The sequence below is a fragment of the Elaeis guineensis genome, chromosome 9, assembly GCF_000442705.2.
Source record: "Elaeis guineensis isolate ETL-2024a chromosome 9, EG11, whole genome shotgun sequence".
Classification (NCBI taxonomy): Eukaryota; Viridiplantae; Streptophyta; class Magnoliopsida; order Arecales; family Arecaceae; genus Elaeis; species Elaeis guineensis.
In genome coordinates this window covers 16,113,543-16,140,473 of record NC_026001.2, presented here as the reverse complement: position 1 = coordinate 16,140,473, position 26,931 = coordinate 16,113,543, and the positions used below count along the sequence as shown (strand labels likewise).

At 38.0% G+C, this 26,931-nt stretch overlaps 1 protein-coding gene across 2 annotated transcripts; it reads left to right on the top strand.

The window, feature by feature from the left end:
• Positions 1-911: 911 nt before the first annotated feature.
• LOC105051439 (probable E3 ubiquitin-protein ligase ARI7) lies at positions 912-26,287 on the top strand. Of its 2 annotated transcripts, XM_010931892.4 has the most exons (15): positions 912-1,276; positions 4,010-4,134; positions 8,384-8,486; positions 8,640-8,730; positions 10,449-10,621; positions 14,495-14,599; positions 14,702-14,790; positions 17,056-17,163; positions 17,252-17,342; positions 17,449-17,538; positions 21,414-21,461; positions 21,774-21,845; positions 21,939-22,038; positions 22,125-22,251; positions 25,696-26,287. In XM_010931892.4, the coding sequence occupies exons 1-15, from the start codon at positions 1,112-1,114 to the stop codon at positions 25,973-25,975; spliced, it is 1,767 nt and encodes a 588-aa protein (XP_010930194.1). In that variant the 5' UTR covers positions 912-1,111; the 3' UTR covers positions 25,976-26,287. The 2 variants fall into 2 exon arrangements, with proteins under 2 accessions (XP_010930194.1, XP_019708489.1); XM_019852930.3 differs by lacking the exon at positions 25,696-26,287 and having other exon boundaries at positions 21,939-22,015; positions 22,125-22,257.
• Positions 26,288-26,931: the final 644 nt, after the last annotated feature.

Genomic DNA, 26,931 nt, shown 5'->3' with positions numbered 1-26,931 from the left:
TTATATTATATATATAATATAATATTATATAATACGATAATGTATAATAATATAATATCATATATTATATATTGATATTTATAATATTTTACACTATATTATTATATATAATAATATTACATAATATATATTATATTATATTAAAATAAAATATTAATATAATATACTATCCTAATATATTATATTACATTATAATAATATACAACAACAAAATAATATAATTACATATTAATATAATATATTACTATATAATTTATAAAAATAATATAATATAATATATATTATATTATATTAATATAAAATATTAATATAATATAATATTATAATATAATATTATAATATATAATATATATAATTTGCTTATAGAGTTGTCCTATATTAGGGGGACTTGTCTTATGATAGGGTGACTCATATTGTCCGATCTGTCCCTCAAGTTAGCACAAAAGATGGTGAGTCAGTATACAAAATCGTCCTACCATAAGATGATTTTGATTCGGATAGTATTTTGATAAATATTTTTAAATAAATATTATTTATATAATTATTTTTTAATTAAATATTAAATCGATAAAAAATCTCAAAAACATACTTGCAAATGTCCTCCGCTTTTCCGGCCCGTCCCGTTTACGTATGTATAAAATATTACATACGAAAACGGTTAAGAATTATCTATACGATGATCCGTGTATACTTTACGCTGGAGAGAACTTGGAAGACCAGAGACGGTAACAGCGCACTTGTCAGAAAGGGTCGAGTGAGTGTATCGGTCTCTTCGCCTTTCTCCATCGCATAAAATAACTGGTTACCATTTACCCCCCATTTCCCCTGCTTCTGCTCCCTTCTATTTTTTATGCAAAAAGCCCACAAGATTCCTCCCTTCCAGTAAAAATCCAAGACCCAAACCCCAGCTCCCATTCCGCCCCCACCCGCCCCCCCCCTCCAATCTTCCACCATTCTCTTCCTCAAATCCGATCTCCTCGCTCTCTCCATCGATCGGATCCTCCCTATTCCGGCCCCGATCCTCCCGATTCGAGCCCTAATCGCCCGTTCCGGCGGAATTCTAGGGTTTCTGGGGCGCCTGGGGCGGGGGATCGGGGGCCGGTGGGGAGAGATGGACTCTGAGGACGACATGCATGATGCGAATGATTTGGAGTCCCTGGACGACGACTTCTACAGCGGGGAGACTGCGATGGGCAGCGACGATGGCGATGGCGACTACGATTTTGTCGATAACGAGTCGGACGGCTCCGAGGACATCACCTCCCATCGCCAGCAGGTGAAGGGATAGGAAACAGTCGGCTTTTTCTTCTGATCGCGCGTGCTTGCTTGCTTCGCTTCAATGTCGTTTAGGTTTGGTGGTATTGATGTTAGAGCTGGATTTGAGATAATTATTGATGGATGAGCTAGCAGTAGGTGATATCTTGAATCAAATGGAAGATTGTGCTAATTTGTGTTGGAATTACGGTGTGATTGTTTCTGTCTCAATGACTTGATTCGTGAATTGGCTTAGAATGATAAATTTAAGATTTTGATCGTTTGGCACAGAGCATTGCATTGTTGTGTGAATAAAAGCAGGCAATACTTTTTCCACATATTTCTTTTTCATCAATAACTTGGTTAGTTACCCCTCCCCATGGGTAATGTTTTCATGTAGTGGACCAGCTGGATATAATTTACATTCAGGGTATGTCCTCCAAGCCTTTTGAACGGTATCCTGCTTTTCAAAATTGCATTTGCTTTCATATTTGCTTGTTTCTGAGTGCTAGCTGCTAATGTTCTGATATGGAAGATGAGCATGATAAATATCACATGGATTTTGTTTCCTTCCCGTTATATTTCTAGCTTATTTATATTGATTGTATCCTTTATCTCACCTTGCTAATGCCATGCATAGTACGTTGAAAGTGAATGGGATTTCAGTCACCCTAGCAGCTTTAAATATTTGCTCCAGATTTGTGCATAGGATTTCACAAATTGTTGCTTAGCATCTCACTTTGCAAGTGTATTGATTGATGACCTTTGGTTTGTTTGAAGAAGGATTTGAGCATGTCGGCAAGGTACATGTTTTGGTTCAATGGCTCTAGCATTTGACCCTATCTAGCCTTGCTATGTTACACTGGACTTTCTTAATATCTTATCATAGTTATATCAGTAGCAGATGTTACATATGTGGTATAACAACACAAAGTTAGAGTGGTTACAGTGATATGAATAAAGAAGGGTTAGTTCTAGAGGATGATAGGAATAGAAGTTTTTTATTAGCTTTTAAGGTAAAATATCACAATGCGTTATAGTTGCTGCTGGCATGTAATTTGATTATCGTCTTTGAAAATAATTTGATTCAGACATTCAGCGTGCAAAAGTTAATGAAGTGTTGAATGGCTAGGCCAAAAGCTAGGTAGAGAAGGCCAAGATGGCCCTGAATAGGAATCTTGGCAAGCAGTCTGGTCCTTTTTTTAAGCATATCTAGAGCGAGAAATCCTTTTTTCTTTTCTTTTTCCTTGTTCTTTTATTCAAGTTATTAATTCATTGCTCCAGTTGTTTTTTTTTGTTCATTGGTATAAACCCAAAAAATATACGATTCTCTATGGGATAATTTTTTTATCATGTTCCAAGACATTTTGTTCTACACCAATTGTATTCTTGTAAGATGATGCATGCTGGCTAAAAAGCTGCCTACACCATAGGCACACGTGGAACATAAACAGTTGTAACCATATACATATGAAATGACAGCAATGGAGTATCCATCGTTGGTTTTGATTTGTAAAGACTCAATTCCTTGGTAATCAAAGCCCAAAGATCTATGAACTAGCTTATGCTTGACTAACCGATCAGATAAATGATCTTGCTGCATCTTCTTGATCTCTCTACCATTTTTATGAGTATTTCACTTTCACTACATTTACAATGAAATTTTCAAAGATTAAATCTGTTGTTTCTTATTTTGCACAAACGAAGCTGCTTGATGCCCTAATTTGTGAGAAGTTATTGAAATTTCGAATTTGAAAAATGTCTCGAGAGGCATAATTTCTTAGGGTTGTTGAGTGCCATAGTTACACATTGATTAATAAAAGGGGTGTCACATAGGTTTATTTGCCCGGGTCAGTCTTCCTCCTAACAACTTAAGCTTTTGGGTTATGAGCCCATGACGAGTGGTATCAGAGCTAGGTCTATTGTGCATCACAACCTTTATTAGTCATGTGGGTCCCTCATCGGGAGATACTAGAGTCAAGGAGGATCCAATAGTGCCGAGTAGGACCCGGGCCATGGGTGGGTACCCCCTTTCTCGAGTAGGAGCCAACCACGATGAGGGCGTCATGAGGTTGAGTGAGGGATATTGTCATAATCCCACATTGGCTAATAAATGTTACGCCATATGGGTTTATTAGCCAGGGCCGATCCTCATCCTAATAGCTTAAGCTTTTGGGTTGTGAGTTTGTGACAGGAGGCTGTGAAGAAAGAACTTAGCAATAAAGATTTGTTATGTTTGCATTTGGTTACTAATTGCTCATTCAAAATCATATCTATTGATATTTATATGGATCCATAAATTTGATTCCAAATACTTTGGACAAGGGTGGATGGTTATGGTTATGATACAGGCCCTTGGAAATAGTAATTATGGCATGGGCCTAAGGAAGTCTTGAAGCATCTATGAGTAGGAGATAGACCTGGAATGATTTCTCAGGGCTGCTGAGGCAGTGAAGATAGAACTAGGCGACAAAGATTTGTTATGCTTGCATTTGGTTACCTATTACTTATTCAAAATCATATCTAATCATATTTATTTGAGTGTATTTCTTCATTTTGCATATGTACAAATTAAAATATGTAAGTAATTGTAACTTCTCTTGAAAGGTGTTTACGTAATCAAATAAAAGTTTTTTGAGCGTGAGAAATTTACTGAGAATATGCTGTCATTTATGCTATTGTTCCATTTATGGTTCTTTTACACATGCTATCATTATCTAGTTTCATTAAGCATCTTGCTGATTTATAATTTCAGCAAAATTATGCTGTTTTGAGCGAAGCTGATATACGGCTGCATCAAGACGAAGACATAAACAGGGTGTCTACAGTACTTTCAATATCAAGATCTGCAGCATTCATCCTTTTGCGCTATTTTAACTGGTAAGAGAGTTCAGTTCATAGAAGTGGAATATCACTTTGTATATTTTTATTGAGGTTTCTGATAGAAGTACTTTCAGTCATGCAAGATTCCTTTAGGTGCTTGTGGTGGACACTTTCTTTGTATGCTCATATAGGACAGCAATAAAGCATGGTTAATAATGTGAAAATATTCATTTTCTTTGTTTGGATGTCCAACTTTTAAGGGGGGACATTTCAGTCTAAATTTGGATTCAAGTAGACTATTTTTAGGTTGAAGCACTTTCGCATCTTGCCAAATGTGCGAAAAGAGGAAAATTGTAAAATTGCTGAAAAATAAGAATATATAAGAATCAAGTTGAAAAAAAAAGGAAAAACTGTAGTTGACCTCAGTTTACTTTTATCTCTTTAAATTTATAATGTATTTTTATTAAAAATCTATGGAGTTGTAATTGAGCCAATGCATTATATTCACCTCTTTAAATCTAATTAGTTACATTTTTTTAAGGAAAAAGGAAATAAAAGAGTGCTAATATTGTCTTTTTATGCTGCCTAACTTGACCTAAATGATTTGAGCCTTCGATACGAATGTAGCCTTTTAAATGCAGCACAATAGTGTGTCTTATCATCAATTTCAATGACGATCAAGAGAGCAGGAGAACTCTGAGTTTAAGACCTAATTTCACTGTGAGACTACACATAACTGTCTTCTTTTATCTAGTAAATATGTAAAATAAATTGTGCTTAATGCTGGCACTCACCTTTGGATCTTGCAGGTCTATAGTCTACCTGATGTCTGGTTGTGGTATGTAGGATTTCGGAATGTGGCTTGGAGGCACAATTTCTTCCTCTTGAATAGTTAATTTGCCATGAGCGGTCACGGTCTCTTACACTATTGGGCAGCTCTCTGTTCTCCCTTCTCCCTTCACCCTTCACCCTTTCCTTTTGGTCAAAGATCCAGACTATCTATTTTTTTCTCTCAAAGTATCAGACTAGAGTAACATTAGTATCATCTCCTACTCGGTACTGTGGAGCTTAATTGAGAAGGACTTTTGAACTTGGGGAGTGACAAGTTGAGCTCCAGGATGGGATTCTTGGTTGGGAGGGTGATCGCATACCATAATTGCATCATGGTCGTGGAACTGAACTGGCACATTGGTGGGGGCAAATATGGACATACGATCCTCATGGGACCCAAGACTTACACTATAGTTCACCCAGTGGGAACACATGTTAGCAACACTTGCCAATGCTGAATTTACCCGACACTGAACCCAAAATTCTAAGTGTTCATTAAGAATAGCTTTTTTCTCTTTTCCCTTTTCCTTTCTGAGTTTCTGCCTTATATTCCCCTTAAAACTCATCAACTACCTTTCTGTGGTGCTCACCACTGCCACCCTTCTCCTTACCAGCTTTTCAAGATTTCCCTCCTCATCCTCACTTCCACCTCTTCTGCTGCCTTCTCTGACCTTCTCACTGTCTCCACCACTGATCCCCTTGTCTTCCACCCCAAAGACCATTTCACCAATCTTGCTGTTGCCTTCATTCGGTGGAACTCTAAGATGAGGTGTATGCGATTCAAGGAATGGCATGAAGAAGATTACCGCTGCCTCATTATACAGGAAGTCAGTTGTGGGGATTGTATTTTATTGAGGATGGATCATGCCAACATCTTGGTGGAGTGGATTTGGATTGTGGATAACATATATAATCTCTATTGGTGTTGATGCAGAATGACTTGTCTATGGACCAAGTCCCTTAAAAATATTATGATCTGGTGGTCGTATAATTGACTCGAGGGTGATATTTGTTTGACTTGTTTCTCAGCTAACCAGGTGATGTGGGTTTTGTTCCCTCGGTGAAGAGCACTTCACAGTTTCTAGCAAAAGTATAGTGGTCATTAGGGAATAAAAGGATAGAAAGCTAATAAGCCCAAGTGGAAGTGCAGTACGAATTGGTACACCCTCGTACTGGACCATATTGGGCCCCAATCAATATGGAAACGGGGGAGGAAAAGAGAGAGAAAGAGAGAGGAGGGGGAGAGAGGGAAGGAACGGGAGGCTAGTAGATATGCCTGCGGTGGCCATTAGAGGGCTGCTGAGACCTTCCGGGCTTCATGGTTCTCCACGGGAGAAACTGAGAAGAGAGAGAGATAGAGAGTGGCGGAAGAGAGGGAGAGGAGGGAGGGGAAGGCGGCAGGGAGGCCGTCGGAGGGTCATCAGATGGCTGCCATGGCTGTTGAGTGGCCCAAAACCCCTCTACGGCCATCGTGGGTTCAAAATAGGGGCTTTGCCCCCGTTTTGTCGGATTTTATTAGATTGCCGGCTTCACTGTGTGTTAACATGGGCGAAGCTTTTGTTTCAAACCTGCAGCGGTTGTGAGGGGTTTTGGATAGCCCGACGGCCACGCGACTGCCCTTCAGCGGCTTCCCCTCGCCTTCTCCTCCCTCCTCTCTCCTCCTTTCCCCCCTCTCTCTTCTCAGTTTCTCTTGCGGAGGACCGCGAGATTTGGAATCTTGGCGGCCCTCCGGCAACCTCGATGGGCTATTGCTGGGCTTCCTCTCTCCTTCCTTTCCCTCCTCTCTCTCTCTCCTTCTCCCTCACTTTGTTTTCACCATGTTTCAAATCAGACATCCGAACTGCACCGGTTAGCCGCTAGTATGGTTTGACATGCCCCGAACCGTCTGGTTTGGCAAACCATACTTTGGAGGGTGGTTCTACCCTTGACTCTCTATGGTAACCTCCGCTCTTTACGGTTTGGCTGATTCTATTGACATGCTTGCTTGTGCCATAACCCTTGCACAAAATTCCCTCTAATAGGAATGGAAAAGGCATGCTTAGTTGGTTAAAGTTTCTTCAATCGAAGACCTTCCATTGCATGTGAAGTGATTACTTGTGTTGCTTCGTTGTGTGATCAGTTGCCACATCACCTTTTTATTGGACTTTTAGGAGTTGGAATGTCTGAAGTCTCCGTTTTGATGGTCTTTAGCTTTATTTGTTTTAGATTACCACTATCTTCATTGAACATGCGTGATAAACTCCCTCCCCTCCAGAAAAAAAAAAATCACCTGCCTTTTCGTTAATAATGTGCAATTATTGGATGCAAATCCCTCTTTGCATGTACTGTAGAACATTCGATACTGTCGGGCTCAGCCTGCATTTTTTGCCATGTGTTGGAGCAAGCCCTGCGGCTAAATTCTGGGGTACACATAGTTGAAGTAGGATAGAGATGGAACAGCCTGTCTGGTTGTCTATGCAATGGTATATTCAAGATTATGATCAACATATCATTTATCCTAGTGGGAGGGTGTGAAACTTTAGGAAGCTATTGAGATGCCTTTAGTATTATGTATAAGCTTTTCAAGGATGAGGAGATAATAGTTTGATGTCAAAACTCTAAAGTTATTGGAGATAATAATGATAAGATCATGAGAGACATGCAAATAGTTTAAAATTTTTCAAAGAGTCCACTTATTTCTTCTTTCTTTTTTAACATATTGTGTATTACCAAACAAAGGATAGTTGTTGCAACTTCTCGTTTTATCAGATGTTGTTTCTCAACTAGTATGTCTGGTGATATACTTTTTGTACTCGTGTATTTCCAAGCAGAAGACAGTTGTTGCACCTTCTCTTTTCTACTGGATGCACTATCTCAATTACTGTTGCTAATGATGTACCTTTTGGAATTTCTCATGCTTCTTTAGATCACTATGTTATCTATATGACTACAGTTTGTCTTTCTTTTTAATGAACATAAAAAATCATCCAAAAATTTCTATACAATGAAAACTTCTATACCAGTTTTGGTGAAAGGAAGGCTGACAAAATTGGCTTAAGTAAAAATGCTGTTACAATAGTGAGATGGTGCATCACATTAATAAGTTAAAGTGACCTATTTTCCATGGACTGATGTAGCATTCAGTTCGGGGTGTATTCTTTTAAGTGCTGGATCCTTCCAATATCTAAGGTTTTCTTCTTGCAGAGCTGTATCAAAATGTCAAACCATAGCCAGATCTAAATGTTGAGTGTGGTTAATCAAGGGTACACAAGGGGGTCCATGTATCATAGAAAATAATACAAAGTTGTGAATGCAAAATGCTATACATTTGTTTGTAACTTTTCTGTTTGATAATTGGAGGTTTATATAATCTCATAAAACACATCATCTATTGTTATCATGTCTACCATCTTTCGTCTCGGCATGAGAAATGTATTTATTTTTAATATTCAACTTTAATTCTTTAGTCTGAAATATTTGTTTCTTGAGTATACAGGAGTGTCAGTAAGGTGCATGATGAATGGTTTGCAGATGAAGAAAATGTTCGGAAGGCTGTTGGCTTGTTGGAGAATCCAGTGGAAATGCTGAATGCTCGGGAAGTAAGTCAGATACATTGATTATCTAAGCTTTTACCTATGACACAATTCAATTTATATATCTGAGACAGGATATTTTTGTAGTGTTGGATAAACTCTGTTTATTATTTAATTCATTTTTGTCTGCTTCTTATAGACTATTTGCTTTTGTGGCAGCTGACTTGTGGCATTTGTTTTGAAGACTATCCCCGTAATAACATGAGTGCTGCTGCTTGTGGTCATCATTTTTGTGGTGCATGCTGGAGAGGTTTGTTTATCCAGAATCTGTAGGATATTATTTGGTAGCATAGAGTTTTTGAAATGTATTTGTTGGCTTCAGTTTTCTGCATCACACATACCGTGCCTTTTATCTTATCATAATATATTATATGTGTGTGTGTGTGTGTCTATATATATATATATATATAATATAATATAATATAATATAATATAATATATACATATGTATTTAAAGAAATAATTTATATGGGTACACATGCAACTAGTAAATTTACAAGGGTAGACATGCAATTTCTGATTTTTATATGGGTATCCATGCAAAAAGAATAATTTATAAGGGTAATACACAAATAGTAAATTTGTGAGGGCACACAATATCAGATATTTATAAAGTATACATGCAAAAAACCCTAATGTTAATAACAATGATAACCAAAATTAGTGTTTATTGCTTAATACCTAAATCTAATAGCAATATTTATAAATAATTTATCTTAACATTATCAATACCCATATCAGATCCATCTGAAAACTAGATCAAACCTAACCATCAGCTTGAACCTGCTTACCCTGCTTGTGGCCGCATAAGAGTGGCTGTATATGTGGCTCTAAAATGCTAGCAGGCTCATGTATTAGGTATACAATACTAAGGTGGCCATATATTCTGCTGTATAGTGGTAAGTGGATTGCCTTTGGACAATTTGCAGTATGACTGCATATTGTAACTGCATATAGGCAATGCAATGCAGTCAAGGGATGACATTCATATATGTAGGTGCATATGCAACACTATGCTTAGCACTTCAAAACACTGCAGATTGCTGTGCATGAAACTAGTCTCAAAATCCCTTATTCCAACAATGTAATTTTGAATATTTCAGACTTCTTGGGTAGAATGATTTTCACTCTACTGCAATGATGCCTCTCCACATAAACATGATAGAAACCAAAGTTATAATTTTTGGAATGGTAAAAGTGATCCATGACATAATTTCAGAAATGCTGTTAGTGCTTTTGAATGACATGGTATTGTATTTAGTTTTAGCAGTTCGTGTTTTGATGCACCTGTATTGATGTTACTCTACTGGAACTTTGGCCAGTTTATGATGTTTTTATCATAGAGATAAATGGTGATTATGTTTAAAAATATCTCTACAAATTCATCCCAGTTGTCAAGGTTATACTCTGCAACTAGTTGTCGAGCGTTATGTTGTCCCCCTCATCCCAGTTAGATTTAATGCTCTGCAAGATATTAATCACCAAGTGGCAAAGAGGTTACATAGAGGGCACCATCATTTTTCATATGTAAATAACCTCTGACAAGCTCTTTATAACTAAATCATGGAATGACTCATTTAAAATCAAGAGAATGAGTTTTCATTTTAATTCTTTTTCTTCATTGATATGTATGTCTAGGAAATGTGCATCGGTTCTAATCCTGATTATAGTTGCTCTTTTATGTTTCCTTGTGGAATCATTAAGCAGTTTTTTGTGCACACATTTCTGGGCTTTTTATGATTGTAACAATACCTGAAAAAATCCTCTCTTTTTGTTTTCCCCTCTTTGAAATATAGAATTAACTCTGAATTAAAATCCTGATTGGCAGGACTTGGTTCATGACATAGACTTGCATCCTATATTCCCGAGCAGTTATCTTTCATTTTTTGTTTGGTCCAATGTATTGTTTAAAGGTTCATCTTTAGTTTTTGTACCAAACAAAGGGTCATCTTAAGTTTTCACCTGCAGGTTATATGAGTACATCAATAAGTGATGGCCCAGGATGCTTAATGTTGCGATGCCCTGATCCATCATGTGGTGCTGCTGTTGGTCAAGACATGATTAATGTCTTAGCTACCGATGAAGATAAAAAGAAGTACCTGCGTTACTTTCTTAGATCTTATGTTGAAGATAACAGAAAGGTACATGTGGAGTCTGCAGAGTGCAGAATACGCTTCTCTTCCATTTCTTCTCATCTTACTACCACTATCTGAAACTAAAATAAAAAGGAATTATATTCATGACACTGCCATCTGCTAAAAGCATAGATTGAAAACTAACTTTTATATTATTATGGGAGATAAAAGGTGAGGTTAAAAAATCTGTTTATTTTCTATATAGTCCACTGATTGGACAGGTTGTAGAAAATTGAAGAAGAGAGCTGCCAGTATCATCTGACAGATCAGACTCATTGTTATGTTAGATATATACTTGATACAGATGAATAAAGTTCTGACTGTTGTTTCTTCTTTGCAAACCTCATTATCAAAACTTTCCCATTCTTTTTAAAGAAAAACTGTTTGTGAAAATGTTTATCTTGCTATATGCTATTATGTGTTTTCGGCTTATTACATTGAGGTGAAGATGGTGATACGAAAAATGTGGATGCGTATATTTCTCATTTTCCACCATGAGAGAACCATTCACTCGTTAGATGATGTCATTGGCAGACCCAAGAATCATTTCAATTATTGTGTTTCACAATCTATTTAGACATACAAATCAAGTTCATACATGCTATTGAAATATTGGATTTAGTCAAATCTTTTCTAGTCTGTCTGCTAGTTGCAAAGCATCTCCTATTGTAAAACAATTCTGCAAGTTGCTTATTTATATTTTAATGCTGATTTGCTATGTCTCGAATTGGCTTTCCAGAGTCATGTCTAAGCATCAGTCGAATGGCTACCGTGTCAACATCTCCACCTTATGGAGTCATCCAAATTCACCTTTGCCCAAGCAGGCTTTGGCAAATGTCAGTATACTTGTTTAATAACTTCCCTTTTCAGAAAACACCTTTTCGTCCCATTTATGTTAATATATCTTTCTGTGAGAAGGATCTTCTGACAAGCTATCTTCCTCCTCTCAATTCTTGTACCTTGGATCACCAAGTTATCCTTGTTTTTCCAAAGGCACAAACCATACCCCACAATAGCTTGTCTTCTCTCATCAGTTTCAGTAAAGAGTGGCTCTGAAAAAATTCTCAGACAATCCTGCAAATATAGCTCCTAAAGCCCATCTTTGTTAATTTCTGATCATGCTTCTGCTGCATTTTGGGCATTTGAAAAAGGGAGGCTTGAGATCTTCATTAGCCAACTAGCTCGTTGGGCAAGTTGTGTATGAAGGACACTGATATAGGTGTACTTTTGCAAAATTATAAAGCCTTGGACAGTTGGACCATTTTATGGATTGTATGCTCATCCCAATGGAGAGATGAGATTAGGCTTGTTTTTTTTTACAGTATACTTGTGTCAAAGAAAGAAGAATGGTCATTATGTTTATGTGAAAGTAAAGTTATGGATGAGGAGGTTACTAAAGTTGATTGTAAATAAAGGGTGCCTTGAATATGTATAATCAATTTGAGAAAAAAGTTTGAAAAATTACTGTGCCATCTCATAATGCATTTTTTTCCTTTAGTTTGTTTCAAAGAAAAAGAATAAGTGGAAAACAAATAGGAATTGAAGAAGGGAAATGAAATAGATAGAGTAGATGAAAAAGGTAGCTATGTTATGTCAAATTCTGTGGTTGGTTCCAAGAACAGTTTAAAGAAGAGACCTTTCCCCACATGCAAGGTGTGCGAGAGGGTTGATAGAACGCAAAGGTAGCCGACAAGGAATATAATGTTTGTGATTTAGCCACTACATTGTTGCCTATCTCTGCAACTCATCATCTATGTTCTCTTTTCTTGATTGCTGACCACATGAAGTGAAGAAGTTAAGCTCACTGGTTGAAGGAGTAATCAGTGTTTTTTTTTTCCAAGTCAACTACCAAATGCTAATAAGATACTGAGCTATAAATTAAACAATATGCTTGCTATATATGGGGCAACTGTATGATTCTTAGAGGACAAATATGCACCTGATGGTTGCTTGCGGTGTCCTTTTTTCGGACTAAAAGAATACTAGTACTTGACAATTTTGTGCTCCCAGGGATGACTAGGACTTTTGTGGTATCATCAGAACAAAGTTATAATACATAATTTTTTTCCGGCATAAAAAGGGCTCACCTTTTTCAGCTATACATCCAATTCATGTTGCATAATGATTCCCCAGCTGAGTTATGTCATCTTTAATATGCATAGCTAACCACCTTATTGGGAGTAAGAATGAAAATAAGCAAAAAAAGGAAAAAAAAAAAAAACTATGTCGAAATGATATTGGGCCATACATTTTGTCTTTGCTTCCATGACCTACATTTTACCTTATCTTTCCCAGATATCTTGCTTTTCACATTATGTCTCCACTCAATTTCAGTATTACAAGACACCGTAAATCTCCAACTCCAAGTATTATTTGCTTCATATTATCTATCCTTCTTGTTGGGCTCTATGACACTAAATCATCTCTCTAGATACCAAATCATCGCTCTAGGTTTGACCAAGGGATTAGGTTACAGTGGGACATCGGAATGAGGTACCATCTCATGTGTCTGAATAGGAACGTCTAGCTAGCGTCCCAGCATTCCGATCGGGACGTATTGGGACATTCTCTGTCCTAAGTGTCAGGATAGGGCAGGATGGCAGTGCATCCTATTTCATGGAAAAACCGGGATAGTCTCATCCCACGAGGTTTAAAACCGTAGGTTTGACATGTTGGATTGGCTGTACACATGACTAAATTGTAGCCCAACCTGGCCTGACTAGTCATACTATCAAGTACTTATTATGGTTGCCCATATGTCAAATCTTTCATAGACTGGGAGCTGGTCTAACTTGACTTGGTTGTGTGAGTGAATGGGATATATCTGGTTGGGGTAGATTTGCAAATTTTAGTCGTACTTGGACATGCTCACCCAAAAAAATAGTGCACGTGAGGGATACCAGACCTTCCTCATCATGTTTCCTTTTCTTCAAGGGAGCAATGGAGGGAGCTCTAGGTCCCTTACCATTGGTACACAATCGCATTCTTCCCCCTTCACCCTAAGTCCGATGTGTATGCGGGCATAGACAGAAACATGCGCACACACACACAGAGAGAGATAGAGAGAGAGACCTGATTTCATCCCTAAAACCCCCAGCTCTAAGGCTTTCACCTCACCCTTTGCCCAACCTCTCCTTCACTTTCGGATAGCCATTTACAAATGTGCCAAAATTGTGGTCATTTCTTAGATTAAACTCAGTGCTGCACTAAAAAGTTGAGAACTGGTACTTATACGCACTGCTTTTACATTTAGGAATGTGAAATTCCTTATGATTTCATACATGCCTGAAATCAAATACACCTTGAGCAAAACCTATTGCATGCAGGAATATGGAGAAATGTTTTGTCTTAGAAGTGTAATATATCCTATTTCATTTTGGTATATGATTTCTAATCACTCTCCCCCTTTGTTATCTGATGTTTACTTGGGAACAGCACTGATAAAACACATGGAAACATAAAATCTGATCCCTGTACATCATTCTTGCTCTATGCATTTTCTTTTTTTTTTTTTTTCAAAACTTATTCATAGTGTCACATGTTTAGGTTCTCACTGGGAGTTATTTGCATGACCATTGAGCTGAAATTGTGTTTCCATGTGAATGCAGTTAATTGATAAGTTGTCATTTGTTTTTAGCCATTAGCATTATTTTCTGACTTTCTTCTGACTATTTACGTCAGTTGTCAAATGCTACTTGTGCTTTGTTGGTCTCTTCTGAAATCTTGATAAAATATTTGTAGATTAACTATCATTTTGACGTGTCTATATTTCTTAGCAAGCTTTTGCTTAATTGTGATATCCTGGAGTGGAGATAACCTTTGTTTTTTTTAATCTTTTCCACTACTTACCTTAAATTTTTATTTTTTATTTTTGCATAGACGAAATGGTGTCCTGCTCCTGGTTGTGAGTTTGCAGTGGAATTTGTGATGGGTAGTGGAAGCTATGATGTTTGTTGCAATTGTTCATACAACTTTTGTTGGAATGTGAGTATATACTAACCAACAAAGTTAGCAATATTGTTTCCATAATGTTGTCTATTCTATGCTACCACATAACATTTTGAGTTGCTCAAATACAAAATGCAGTGTACTGAGGAAGCTCATCGGCCTGTGGACTGTGGCACAGTAGCAAAGTGGATATTGAAGAATAGTGCAGAGTCTGAAAATATGAACTGGTAGGGTACATGAAAAATCATCATCATCATCATCATCATCTTCTTCTTCATACTGACCAGAATATCTTGTAATGTGCTTTACTGAAATTTTATGTTACTTCAAAGTTCCAACTTAAAACTTATACCTAATGTTGTATTGAATTATGCAATACTGTTACTAAGCTCTCGTCCATTGTGCAAATTTTCTGTGTCTATTTTACTTCTACTGTTGCTCTTACTGACCAGTGATCTCTGATCAAAATATGCTATGATATCTGGTATTACTGACAGCTGATCAAAATATGCTATGTTGTCTCTGCTGAGGTTTTCTGTTACTTAAAACTCGTACATATATCATTTGATTTTGATTAAATTTGATAATTTGGCTGGTGTCATCACTCTGTTGTGCTTATGTTTTAAATTCTCTAGCAAATTATGTTCTGGTTCCTCAAGTATGATTTCTGTCCTTGCTAGTTTCTGATGATTTCTTTTCACCAGAATTATCATTCTGAAATAAATCAACATACAACAGTTTCGGCAACTCTTAAGGGCTATGATATAATTCATCATTTCAATGCTAAATTGTGCATTTTATGTGACTTTTGACCCTTTCAATTTTTTCTTTTGACATTTAAGAGAGTTTTTTTATCGCATATAACATGTCATACTATGCTCACAAAATGTATTGTGTTTAAGTCTGATTTTTCCCGCTATACTTGAAAGCAAGGATCGCCGACTTGGAACCAGACCTTGTGCGGGTTGGCCAGCGGTACGAGTCGGTATGCCCCCCTATCGGACCGTACCGGGTTTGAATTGACATGGAAATAGGAGGATGAATAGGGGAGGGAGAGAGAGAGAGGGGAGACGGAGGGAAGGAAAGAGAGGCTGGTGGTGGCCACTTGAGGGCCTTGGAGGCCACCGAGGCCTCCTGGTCACCATGGTTCTCCGTGAGAGAAAATGAGAAGAGAGCGATAGAGAGGGGGAGGGGAGAGGAGAGAGGGGAAGGTGGCGGAGAGGCAGTAGGAGGGTCGCTGGACGGCCCAAAACACCTATGCGGCCGCCGCTGTTCGAAATAGGGGCAAAAATCTGATATATAGTGAAGACAAACCCATTGCTGGCTTTACTGTGTATCGGATGTTTTAAAAAATCCAATGAAACAGGGGCGAAGCCCCTGTTTCATACCCGCGGTGGCCGCAAGGGTGTTTTGAGCCATCCGATGGCTACAACGGCCACCCTGTCGCCCTCCGTTGGCCTCTTTGCGACCTTCCCCTCCCTCCTCTCTTCTCTATCTCTCTTTCTTCTCCCATCTCATGGAGAATCATGGAGATTTAGAGGTTCGGCGGTCCTCGGCGGCCTCGGTGGGCCGCTGTCGACTTTTTCTTTTCCTTTCCTCCCCTCTTCTGCTCTTTCTTTTGCACTATTTTCATCGGCATTCTGGACTTTGCTAACATTCTGAATCAAATGTCCAAACCGTATCGATTAGCCACCAGTATAGTTTGGCACGTCCCCAACCATCCGGTTCAGGGTGGTTCAGTGAACCATGCTTGAAAGCTTCTTTTTTGAATTGGGAGATTTTATAAGTGATATCAAATGCTTTTTTTTTTAATTTATATTATCTTTTATCATTTATTGGTCCTGTTATTAGCAATTAAATAGTTGGGTTATCATAGTTGTTTCTGTCGTATTGGTTCTACACAAGGTTCGGAGTACCAATAGATACCACCCTATACTAGGCATACATACTGTACAAGTACCAAACAGATAGTCGGTATAGGGGGGGCACCGAGTGTTGGTATACCAAACTGACCCACATACGGAACGTACCAGCATTGTACCAATGTGATACTGATATGGGGTCTAGTACCAAGCTTGCGAGTCTTGGTTCTACATATCGTCAAGGCTGAGATCTGCCAGATGGGCATTTATGATCATTGGTTCATGTGATCAATCAATATACATTGGTTTCCATGAAACTTATGTTTACACTTACATTAGATTTTAACCTTTCACCTACTCTTTTATATCAATTGACAAGTATGAGGTTGTGAAACTAAATGCATACACATGTCTCAAATTCTCACCTTCGAGGCTTTCACTTTCTTTCTAGGCGAAGGGTCCCTTTTTAGTTCCTTTTCGCTTGATGGCTGGTTTTGCATTATTGATTCTTGAACAATGCTCCTTGTTTGCAGTATTACCAATTATCTGATATTATTTCCAACAAATTTGCTATAATATTTCACATTTTTGTCTTTTTTATTCATATGCGGTGCTGATTCTATTTTCCAGGATATTAGCTAATTCCAAGCCTTGTCCAAAGTGCAAGCGTCCCATTGAGAAAAACCAGGGGTGCATGCATATTACATGTACACCTCCTTGTAAATTTGAGTTTTGCTGGTAAGATCTTCAAATTGGTAGTTTCTATGGTTTAAATTTTTCTTAGTTTCACTCTATTTTTTTAAAACTCTTTTAAATGTGATTGCAGGTTATGTCTTGGTGCATGGTCAGAACATGGGGAGAGAACTGGTGGTTTCTATGCTTGCAATCGTTATGAAGCGGCCAAGCAGGAGGGGGTGGTATGCTTATCAATCACCAGTCTTGTTTTCTCATTGCATGATAAACTGCATTTCCGATTCATAAGGATGCTAAATATCACATTTGTCACTTCATAAATGGCTTCAGTATGATGAATCTGAAAGGAGGAGAGAAATGGCTAAAAACTCTCTTGAGAGATACACACATTATTATGAGCGATGGGCCACGAATCAGTCAGTACGTAACTTTCCAGATATTCTATCTTTTCCTTGGGCTGTAGTTTTGACATTTCTTTTCTTTGTATCTGGCATCTTTTAGTTCCTGATATTACTAACCTGAGATTTTATTGGTCGCAATGTTGCATGCTAATTTATATTTTACACATCAGCTGCTGTTTATGGTTCCAAAATTGAAGTATCATGACTAGTTGCATGTATTTATCTGCAGATTGTATAACACTGACTAAACTAAATAGTGAAATTAATACTTATTCAGCTTGTGTTTTGACGTTGCATTTAGCATTATTTTGCATCTTGAGTAAAGAATGCATACCTCATTTGCTGGCTAAGCCATTCTGCATACTGAATTGCTTTGCTTCTTGGGGTGCATGAATAATAGAAATGCACATCAGGCTTGTTGGGTCAGGTTAGAGGTTATTTTGAGTTCAGCCTGTATTAGGAGACATTTTGGTCAGGGCCAAGCATAGCCCAATATGCAACATCTGAATTCAGGTTGCAATCATACTTTCTATGTCAGTTTGGACAATGCTCGTGAACTAGAGAGGAATCATTTCCTAAATCAAAGTCTGATCCTGCTTTCCTCCACAACTGGAAAAAACTACTAGATTGGTGCATTGAGTAATACTGTATTTGCGATGGAGATACCTAATTTACATACTGCATAGTGCATACTATAAGAACCATGTGCTAACTGGCCTAGGCTGGGCCATTGGGTTCACAAATTGCTGGCCTAGCTCTGGCCTCCTGATTTTCAGTTGGGCCTGAATGTTGTGACTTGTGACCCGAGCTTTGCTCAAGCTAAGAATATCCCATCCCATCTAAATATGCAGGTTGGGGCTGGGCCAATCCAGTCTGAATCCATAATAAATAGTGATGAATTTGATGCAGCCAGTTCTGCTGAGAAGCTAATTTTATCGATAAACTTCCCTTTTGCTTGGATATGTTTATTTCTATTTCAGGCTTGTTGTTCTAATTGCTTGTTCTTGCTTCCAGGCAGTCCATTTAGAGAATAATTATATTATTACATTTGTATTCACATATACATGTATATAGAAATATAAACATACATAGACGCACACACACATACTCATGTATAATACCCATTATATTCTTGCATTTGCATCAATCATAAAGTCAAACAGGACATCTTAAATCTTAAAAAATGCACTTTCCCTTTGTACATAAGTCATGCGTCTTGTTTCACATATTTCGTCCGTGGGATTAGAGTCCAACGATAGGAACCCCTCTCCTAAGGGTTTTCTCTTTGGATAGGTCCAGAGTTCACACCTTGATGGTGGCTCGCTACAACTATATTTTTGAAAAACTTGTTTCACAGGTTTCAACTTTTAACTGATATACTGGAAAGCTTTTTATTGATAGTATATTGTTATTTTCATGAAGGTGTTGGCTTAGTCATATAATGTACTATTTCTCAAGATATTGGTTTTTCCTTAAAGAGCTCACCATTGGAGTTTACTATCCAAGTGCTTTATATGTTACGCACTTTTCAAGGATTTAGAGTGTAGTTAAGATATCACTGAATATTAGTCATTCCATGCTTATGCTTGCTAGTCGAGAAACTGAACTGCATACTCTAAATGCTTTCCATTATCCTTATCATCTTTTCTAATTTTCTCAATTAAGATGCACTTGGGGACTATAATTTTGAGATTTTAGGTTTACTGCGTTCATTCTAATATAGATAAAATTGTTATAAAGCATGATTCTAGATTGTCACAGGAAAGGATCCCTCACTATTATGAGGATCCTCTAATATTGGCATTGGGCTTTGTTATGGTTGAAACTAGACCTGAGCATTCAGTGGGTTGGGACCCGTGTCCAATAAATACAAATAACCAACCTAAACCTGGCCCGATCAAGACCCAGGCTTGAAATTTGCAGCTTCAACTTGGTTCAGTGGAAAAGGAAAGGTTCTGAGCTTGAACCTACCTACTTTTATGTAAAGTGGTTGGGGGGGGAGGGGGGGAGGGATTGTGCTTGGCTTGATGGCATGACTCGATCCAGTTAAGTGCGGGTAAATTCTGCTTAGCTTGACCCACCCCAATGGGCCAAACTTAAGCCCTATGTTATTGCTTCTAGAATTGGGTTTGACTGTTCTACCTAGTGTCATCCATGAGAGAGAGATAGAGCTAGAGAGGAATAAGGGAGGGTGAGAGGAGAGAGGAGGGAGGAACAGGGAGAAAATAGAGAGGAGAGATGAGCTTTGTTTTTTGCGGGGGGAGGAGGGGCGAGAGCAGCTCACAGTTGGGACAGTTGGTAGAGAGAGGAGCGGTACCTAATGTTGGGTTTCTTTGATGGTTGCTTTCTAATGGTGCCAGTGGTCATTGCTTAGAGGAGAGTGGGGCATCATCCAAAAGAGAAGGGAGGGAAACTGCTCAGGATTGGGATTCAGGTTTTAGAATTAGAGATCTAGATTTTAAGAATTTTTAGATTATTAAAATATATGAATTATATATTCATTTATATTAGGCTAGGCTAGATTAAAACTTATTGGGCTCAAGCAACATTTCAATTTTAAGTCGGGCCTAAATTCTTGGCTTAGTCCTAGCTTGTCAGGACAAGAATCTTAGCCCGAGCCCAATAAAAATTGGTCGGGATAGGGTTGGAATCCTAGAACAATGTTGGGCCGAGTTGGGTTTCTTTGTGGCCCCAGCTGGGCCTGGAAATATTTTTTGGGCCTTCATGCTAGGGCCTTGGCCAAAAATCTTTTCTAGGTTTGTCCCAATCCCAAACACGCAAGCACGGCCTGAAACCTAGTTGGGCAGGCTTGATCTATGCCTGACCACATGAAGAGAGAGCACCTCTTGTCGGCAACAAATGAGAGGGAGCAAGGTTAAGAGGTTGAGAGAGAGAGAGAGAGAGAGAGATCATGTGGGGAGAAGGGTCCTAGGGAGGGAGAGAGTGGGGAGAGAGGAGTGAGTGAGAGAGAGAGAGAGAGATTGGGAGAGATAGGGAGTGCAGGGGAAGGAGAGGAGAGATGGGAGAAGGGATGGTTTTACGGATCGGGGATAGAAAGAGTAGAGGGGAATGGAGTTGGGTGTGCTTAGGTCAGGCGGCTAGGCTGTCTTGGGTTTGGCCTTCAGATTCAGCTGAAGCTAGACCCAAAATAGACTGAAAGTTTTTTCGAGTTTGAATTTTAGGGCGAAGTTTTTTGGAGTTTGAATTTCAAGGCGAAGTCCAACCTGATTCTCCTCAAGATAAGCCCAAAGCTTGTTTCAAAGCCAGCATGGCCGAAAGGGTCTCTGCCTATCAAGCCCATATCCATTCCTAGACCACCCAGCCTGGGCTAGATTCCCTCTTCTTCTTCTTCTTTTTATTAAAACATTGAATGTGACACTTTGAAGTTGGTGAATGATGCTGTTGTTGGTATTTCTTTCATCAAAACTTGCAAACTATTAACTTTCAACCTTCACAGTTCTAGAGTTGTTATCTATTGGCTTACCTGATAGGCTGATACCATATATAAGGACCTCCCTTCTTTATCTACCTTATGAAATTTTCTTCTTAAAAATGAAAATGATAACACTACTTGTTCTGGTTACATAGCCATTTTTTTTGGTCCTTTTTTTTTTTTTTTTCAATTTCATGTCTTTTTCACTGCATAAAGAGATGTGTTATTTAGCAGTTTAGAAAGATTTTTTCTTCTTAGATTGATTTTGCTTGCTTATAAGTTATTTTTGTTCATTCGGTTCTGTATTTAATGTTTACTTTTGGTTTAGCTTATTAAGCATACTGCTATATATTCATAAGATGTACAGATGCATGTTTCTACTTCTCGATTGCTTAATTCATATAATCTTCTGTTTATTCAATTGCACTTTTCACTGATTTTAACATTTTGGTTATTGGCAGTCAAGGCAGAAGGCACTTGCAGATCTACATAGTATGCAAACTGAAAAGGTACATAATTTTGTTGCAGTTTTTGTGCTTCAACTTTTATTTCAGCATAGTAGCGATTTTGAAAAATTATTTGCATTTCTTAATCAAGATAACATGTATTTGGGTTTTAAACATATAATGGACTATGTTCAACTGTTTGTCTATCTAAAGAAAAGACATTGCATTTGAAGCCCTTTGAGAATGCCATAGCTACTAGCACGGTCATGCTTGATGTTCAAGTCATCTACAATTTCTTTAATTTAGAAGAATGGTTCTTGCTGATCTTATTGTAAGGATTGCACCTTGTGATAATCACATTTAAAATTTTGGCAGCTTGAGAAGTTGAGCGACCGACAAAGCCAACCTGAGTCCCAGCTCAAGTTCATATTAGAAGCCTGGTTACAGGTAGGCTTTAAATTAGTAATAATTTTTGAAGGTTGGCATTTATCATTTTATTGTAACCATTTTTCCAAGTTGATCTAAGATTTTGTTATGCAGATTGTGGAATGTAGACGAGTATTAAAGTGGACATATGCATATGGATATTACCTGCCTGAGCATGAGCATGCCAAAAGGCAATTCTTTGAATATTTGCAAGGTTCATAATTCTTTCTTTTGATGATCAGAGTTAGTTATTGAGTGTGTCCTATTCATTCAAAAAATTGCCTGCATTTGATTCTTTAGGTGAGGCTGAGTCTGGGTTAGAGCGGCTCCACCAATGTGCAGAAAAGGAGCTCCAAGTCTACCTTGATGCAGAAACTCCCATGAAGGAGTTTAATGACTTCCGTACAAAGCTTGCTGGGCTAACCAGGTAATTGCATCCAACATGTTAGATAATGAATGTGGCTTTACTGTTGGTGTCCATGACTTACCAAGATTTAATTCTTTAGTGCAACGGGAAAAGAAAGGTCTAGTTGATGAGCAACTTTGATTCTTTTAAAGATATTACCTCTACATTATATATTGGTAGTATATGAACTTTTTGTTTACCGTGTAACCACTAATTTAGTGGACTAAACAGCAGCGAGATTAGGAACATTGCATAGTAAAAGTTTTGGGAAATCAAAAGGCCTTAATACATGAAATGAGCATCATTGTAATGATGGTATCGAGACCAAGAGTAGTAGAACGAGCATATTTAGTGTGGTTGCTGGAGCTGAATAGTTGATAAAGTGATGGGAATGTTGGCTAAGATGCAATGAAATGTACAGCAAGCAAAGGGTTATTTTGTGTGGAGTACCAGAAACATTCGAAAGATTAACAAATTGTGGATTAAAAATATGACAGAATTTTAAATCTCTTGATAGGTATGAATATGTAGACTCGAGAACCTGGATCGAAGTTTTAATAAATGATTTTTTAGGAGATGTCCCTCGCGGATATAATTTGCATAGAATCAACAAAGCTGATTTCCGTATTGTGGTAGGGCTCATTGTTTGTGGTTATTCCAATTGACTAGAAGTATTTGTACACTTTTTGACTTAAATGCTGTCTCTTTTCTCTATTATTTTGTCAAATACTATTTCAGATTGTAAGGCAGCATATCCTTGGCCAAGTTCTGTAGATTGCATGTATGGGAAATTCTTTGTGCACTGCGGGCAGTGTAGAACATCCGACATGGAGCGCACTGTTTTATGTGATTGGTCCACGTAGCCACCGCTTTCCAACGCATATTTAATGCCTGCAGTTCTGCTTTTTTGTTTGAAAATTTTGAATGACGAAAATGTTCTTGCTTTTTGAAAAAAATTATGACATCTTATGTCCATATTATGACATCCTGCGTGCAGAAAGTCATAATTTTAACGCAGGATATCATAATATGCTACAGAATGTCATAAATTTTTTCAAAGAGTAGGGACATTTTCGTCATTCAAAATTTTCAAACGAAAAAGTGGAACTGCAGGCATTAAATGCGGTTGGAAAGTGATTAGACAAAAATACCCCTTTTCTATTGTGATATCCTGGGCCATATTATGACATCCTGCATATAGGAAGCCATAATTTGATGCAGGATGTCATAATATATCACAGGATGTCATAATTTTCTAGATCATATTATGATATCCTATGTGTAGGAAGTTATAATATGCTACAGGATGTCATAATTTTTTTCGAAAGAGCAGGAGTATTTTCATCATGCAAAATTTTTAAACAAAAAAGCGGAACTGCAGGCATTAAATGCATGTTGGAAAGCGGTGGCTATATGGACCAATCACATAAAGTGGTACGCTCTACGTCGGATTTTCTACACCTCCCGCGGTGCATAAAAAATTTCTCTTGCATGCATTGTAGGAGTAGCTTAGCACCATTTCTTAGTTGTCTTGGCCTTTTTTGAAAATTGTCTCTCTTCTATGAATATTTTTGTTAACAAATGTTGATTCATTCAGTAGAATTTAAGCTTACAGCCAAGTCTTTTAATGATTTCTGCATAAGTCAATGCATTTCTAAGTTGATAATGCATGTAAAAAAGAAGAGGGTAATCATGTGTCTCATAATCTGCTCTCCCTTTTTCTTTAAGAATTATGGTGGGGGAAGCACTTGGGAAAACACTTCCAAGCATATTATGCTTCCATCTGTTTCCTGCTTATGGGATATTTAAATGTCTGATGTCTTTTTTGGTCCAGTAAAAAAATGTCTGAGGTCTTTCAAGGGTGAAATAGAAACCACTATTATTAATTATGTTACCATTCTTTCTCGAAAATGATGCCACAATTCTTGATCAGTAACAGCGTATATGGAATTTGGCACACTTGTTATCTGCTGTGCTGATTGGAAGTTGTTACAGTAAGTTGCTGTTCACACTGAAACTGATTTTTTAAAACATAGTATTTTTGACCTTTCATGCGGTATTAAATCTTGTTTCTTTCTCATATGTGAACTCTTGTCAGTTGTATTATGAATGCTTTAGCTGCTTGACCCTAATTAACTTACCATCGATTCGTTCCCTTCTCTATGCAGAAAAGTTCCCCATGAAAGTAAACAAGCTTCCTATGTGTTAAGAACACTCGATGATGGTTTTTTTTGACTTGGTGAACGCTTTCTTTTATAAAAAAAGAAAAATTTCGTGTTTCTATGATGACTCAACAAAATTTGAAAAGTAGAATATGTCATATGTCAATGCACCAAAAAAATTGATGTTTGCACAATTTATGTAATATCTGTTTAGCTTATGACTGGAATCCAAAAACATAAGCTATTAGGGAAGGGGTACGTACATATATATAATATCAGGCCTCAACACCTCCCCTTGCATATGGCCTGGACCATGCATGCGATAGCATGAATAGGTCATAAACAACTCAAGAAGAGTTGATGATGACTCGAGTTTGAACTGGGAATGAGTCAACAAGAAAAGACAAATAAAAATAAACAGGTAAAATTGGCGTGAATGGAAATTAGGCCCATGATCTTTGGTTCTAATACCATGTTAACTCACCATTAGACCACGAAGCCTTGAGCTATTAGCAAATGGATCAATAATGTATGTCAGGTCAATAGCAAAGGAATTCCATCTCAACCTTCTAATGCAATTTTATTATTAGAATGTTTCATTTGTTATTGTCTGTTATAAGTAAAGCAATGCAATTACCTATGCTTTGAATTGCTCCTTGGATATTAGTCCTAGTTATGATTTATTTGCTTCACCAACCCCCCTTTGTTTTTGCCCCCTTTTTCATCATTAGCTGGAATAAGTTAAAAAAAAAAAAAAATCAGTGCAGCACAGAATCTCTAATGCTAATATAGATACATCACTTCGTCAAGCATCATAAGTGAAACCGGGATGAGAAGTGAAGCCCATTTTTGCGATACTGAAGCTTTCACAGATGCAGTCCTGTCTTCTCTCTGACTTCAGTTATGGTCCGGATAGGGACAGGGAAGTACTTGAAAATGGGGGAGTGTTTCTGTTAATGCAGGTGAAGCTTGCATGAGAAACGAAGCCCATCTTTGTGATCCTGCAGTTTTAACCAATAAACTCCTTTGACCTTTCTAACTTCAATAATTATCTAGGGAAGGACACAGGAAGTATATAGAAAAATGGAGGAGTGTTTCTATTAGTGCAGGAACTTTTATGAAAGGAAAGCTTTTTGTGCAGACCATTCCTCAAATCTCGTGCCATGTGCTTGTCACTTGAGTCTGATTGGATTGCACCTAGCACTTGCTGGATCTCCTCTTATTCATATATCTGAATGTTTCTCATAATTTCTTTGTCATGAGATCTTATATTACACTTGCCTTGTGTGACATTTCCTGACAGCGTAACTCGAAACTATTTTGAGAACCTTGTTCGAGCCCTGGAGACTGGCTTGAAGGATGTTGGCTCTACAAATAGCCAGGCTACATGCAGCAAGACTTCGAGCTCCAAGAGCCTCGGTGGCAAGAGTAAGAGCGGAAAGATAAAGGCAGCTGGGACCAGCTCTAGATCTGGTGGTCCAAGCCGCAGCTTGGATGAAAGCAATCTCTGGTCGTGTGATCACTGCACCTTTGCCAACCCCAGGTCCACCAACACATGCCAGATGTGTGAGCATCACCGGTAGGCCATGTAGAGCTATCTCTTGCATCCAGATGTTATTTTTATCTGTAAAAATCCTCTTCCTGTAACCTGTTCCACTGGCCTGACTTCTTGGTAGAATCATGTTCCATGATGCTGGCAAGAAATGTATTTTTAATCACCTCCTAGGTTGTGAGTGCTTGAGGAAGTGGAATAAAAAAGGAAGGGAAAACAGCAGCAAAGAAGGAAGCAAAAAGCTGCCTCTTCATGTAGTGCTCTGTTGTTGACTAGTGACAAGTGAAACATCAGTTCATTATCTGTATATATATTTATCTCATTATGTGCTTCCGTTGCTTAATTTAATCAAAGCCCATCATGTGGAGTTTTTGCTATAATGAATCGCCCTTAGACAATAGATTATGCCTTTATCTTTTTTCCACGGTCTGAATCAATATATGAACCAGTATTTTAGCGGAGCTTTAGGTAATTTTGGTTCTTATATAGATATGGCATGGTTCAGGTAATGAGATGGTAATCTTTGTTGGCTGTTGTGCGGGGTCATGCATTTGACAGTCCACCGTCAACTTTCTTTCTGCTTTTCCCGTGGTTGGTGGCTACCTTCATCACCAACCATTCACTGATATACTAGAGACTGATATCTATTCTTCTACTCCATGGATGCTGGTCTGCAGAGCAACTTTAGAGTTAGAATTGGGGCTGCAGAATAGTCGACGTTGCTCCATTAGGGGCTGTTTTGGTCGAAGCTGGTTTGATGCTGGAAAGTCTTGTTGGTGTGATAAAAGCTTCCGACAGAAATTTTCTATTTTATGGAAATGTTCGCAGAGAGGTCTCCTTAGAGAACTCAGGCAGCTTGGCGCTAGATAACCCCATAACAAGGTTTAAGTTGTGCCTAAAGACCAGGCTTGATGAGAACGTATTTGACCTTGCCTTGGCTCATTTTGCCTCCTTGTTTGTGTGGAAATTCCTGTACATCGACCCTGA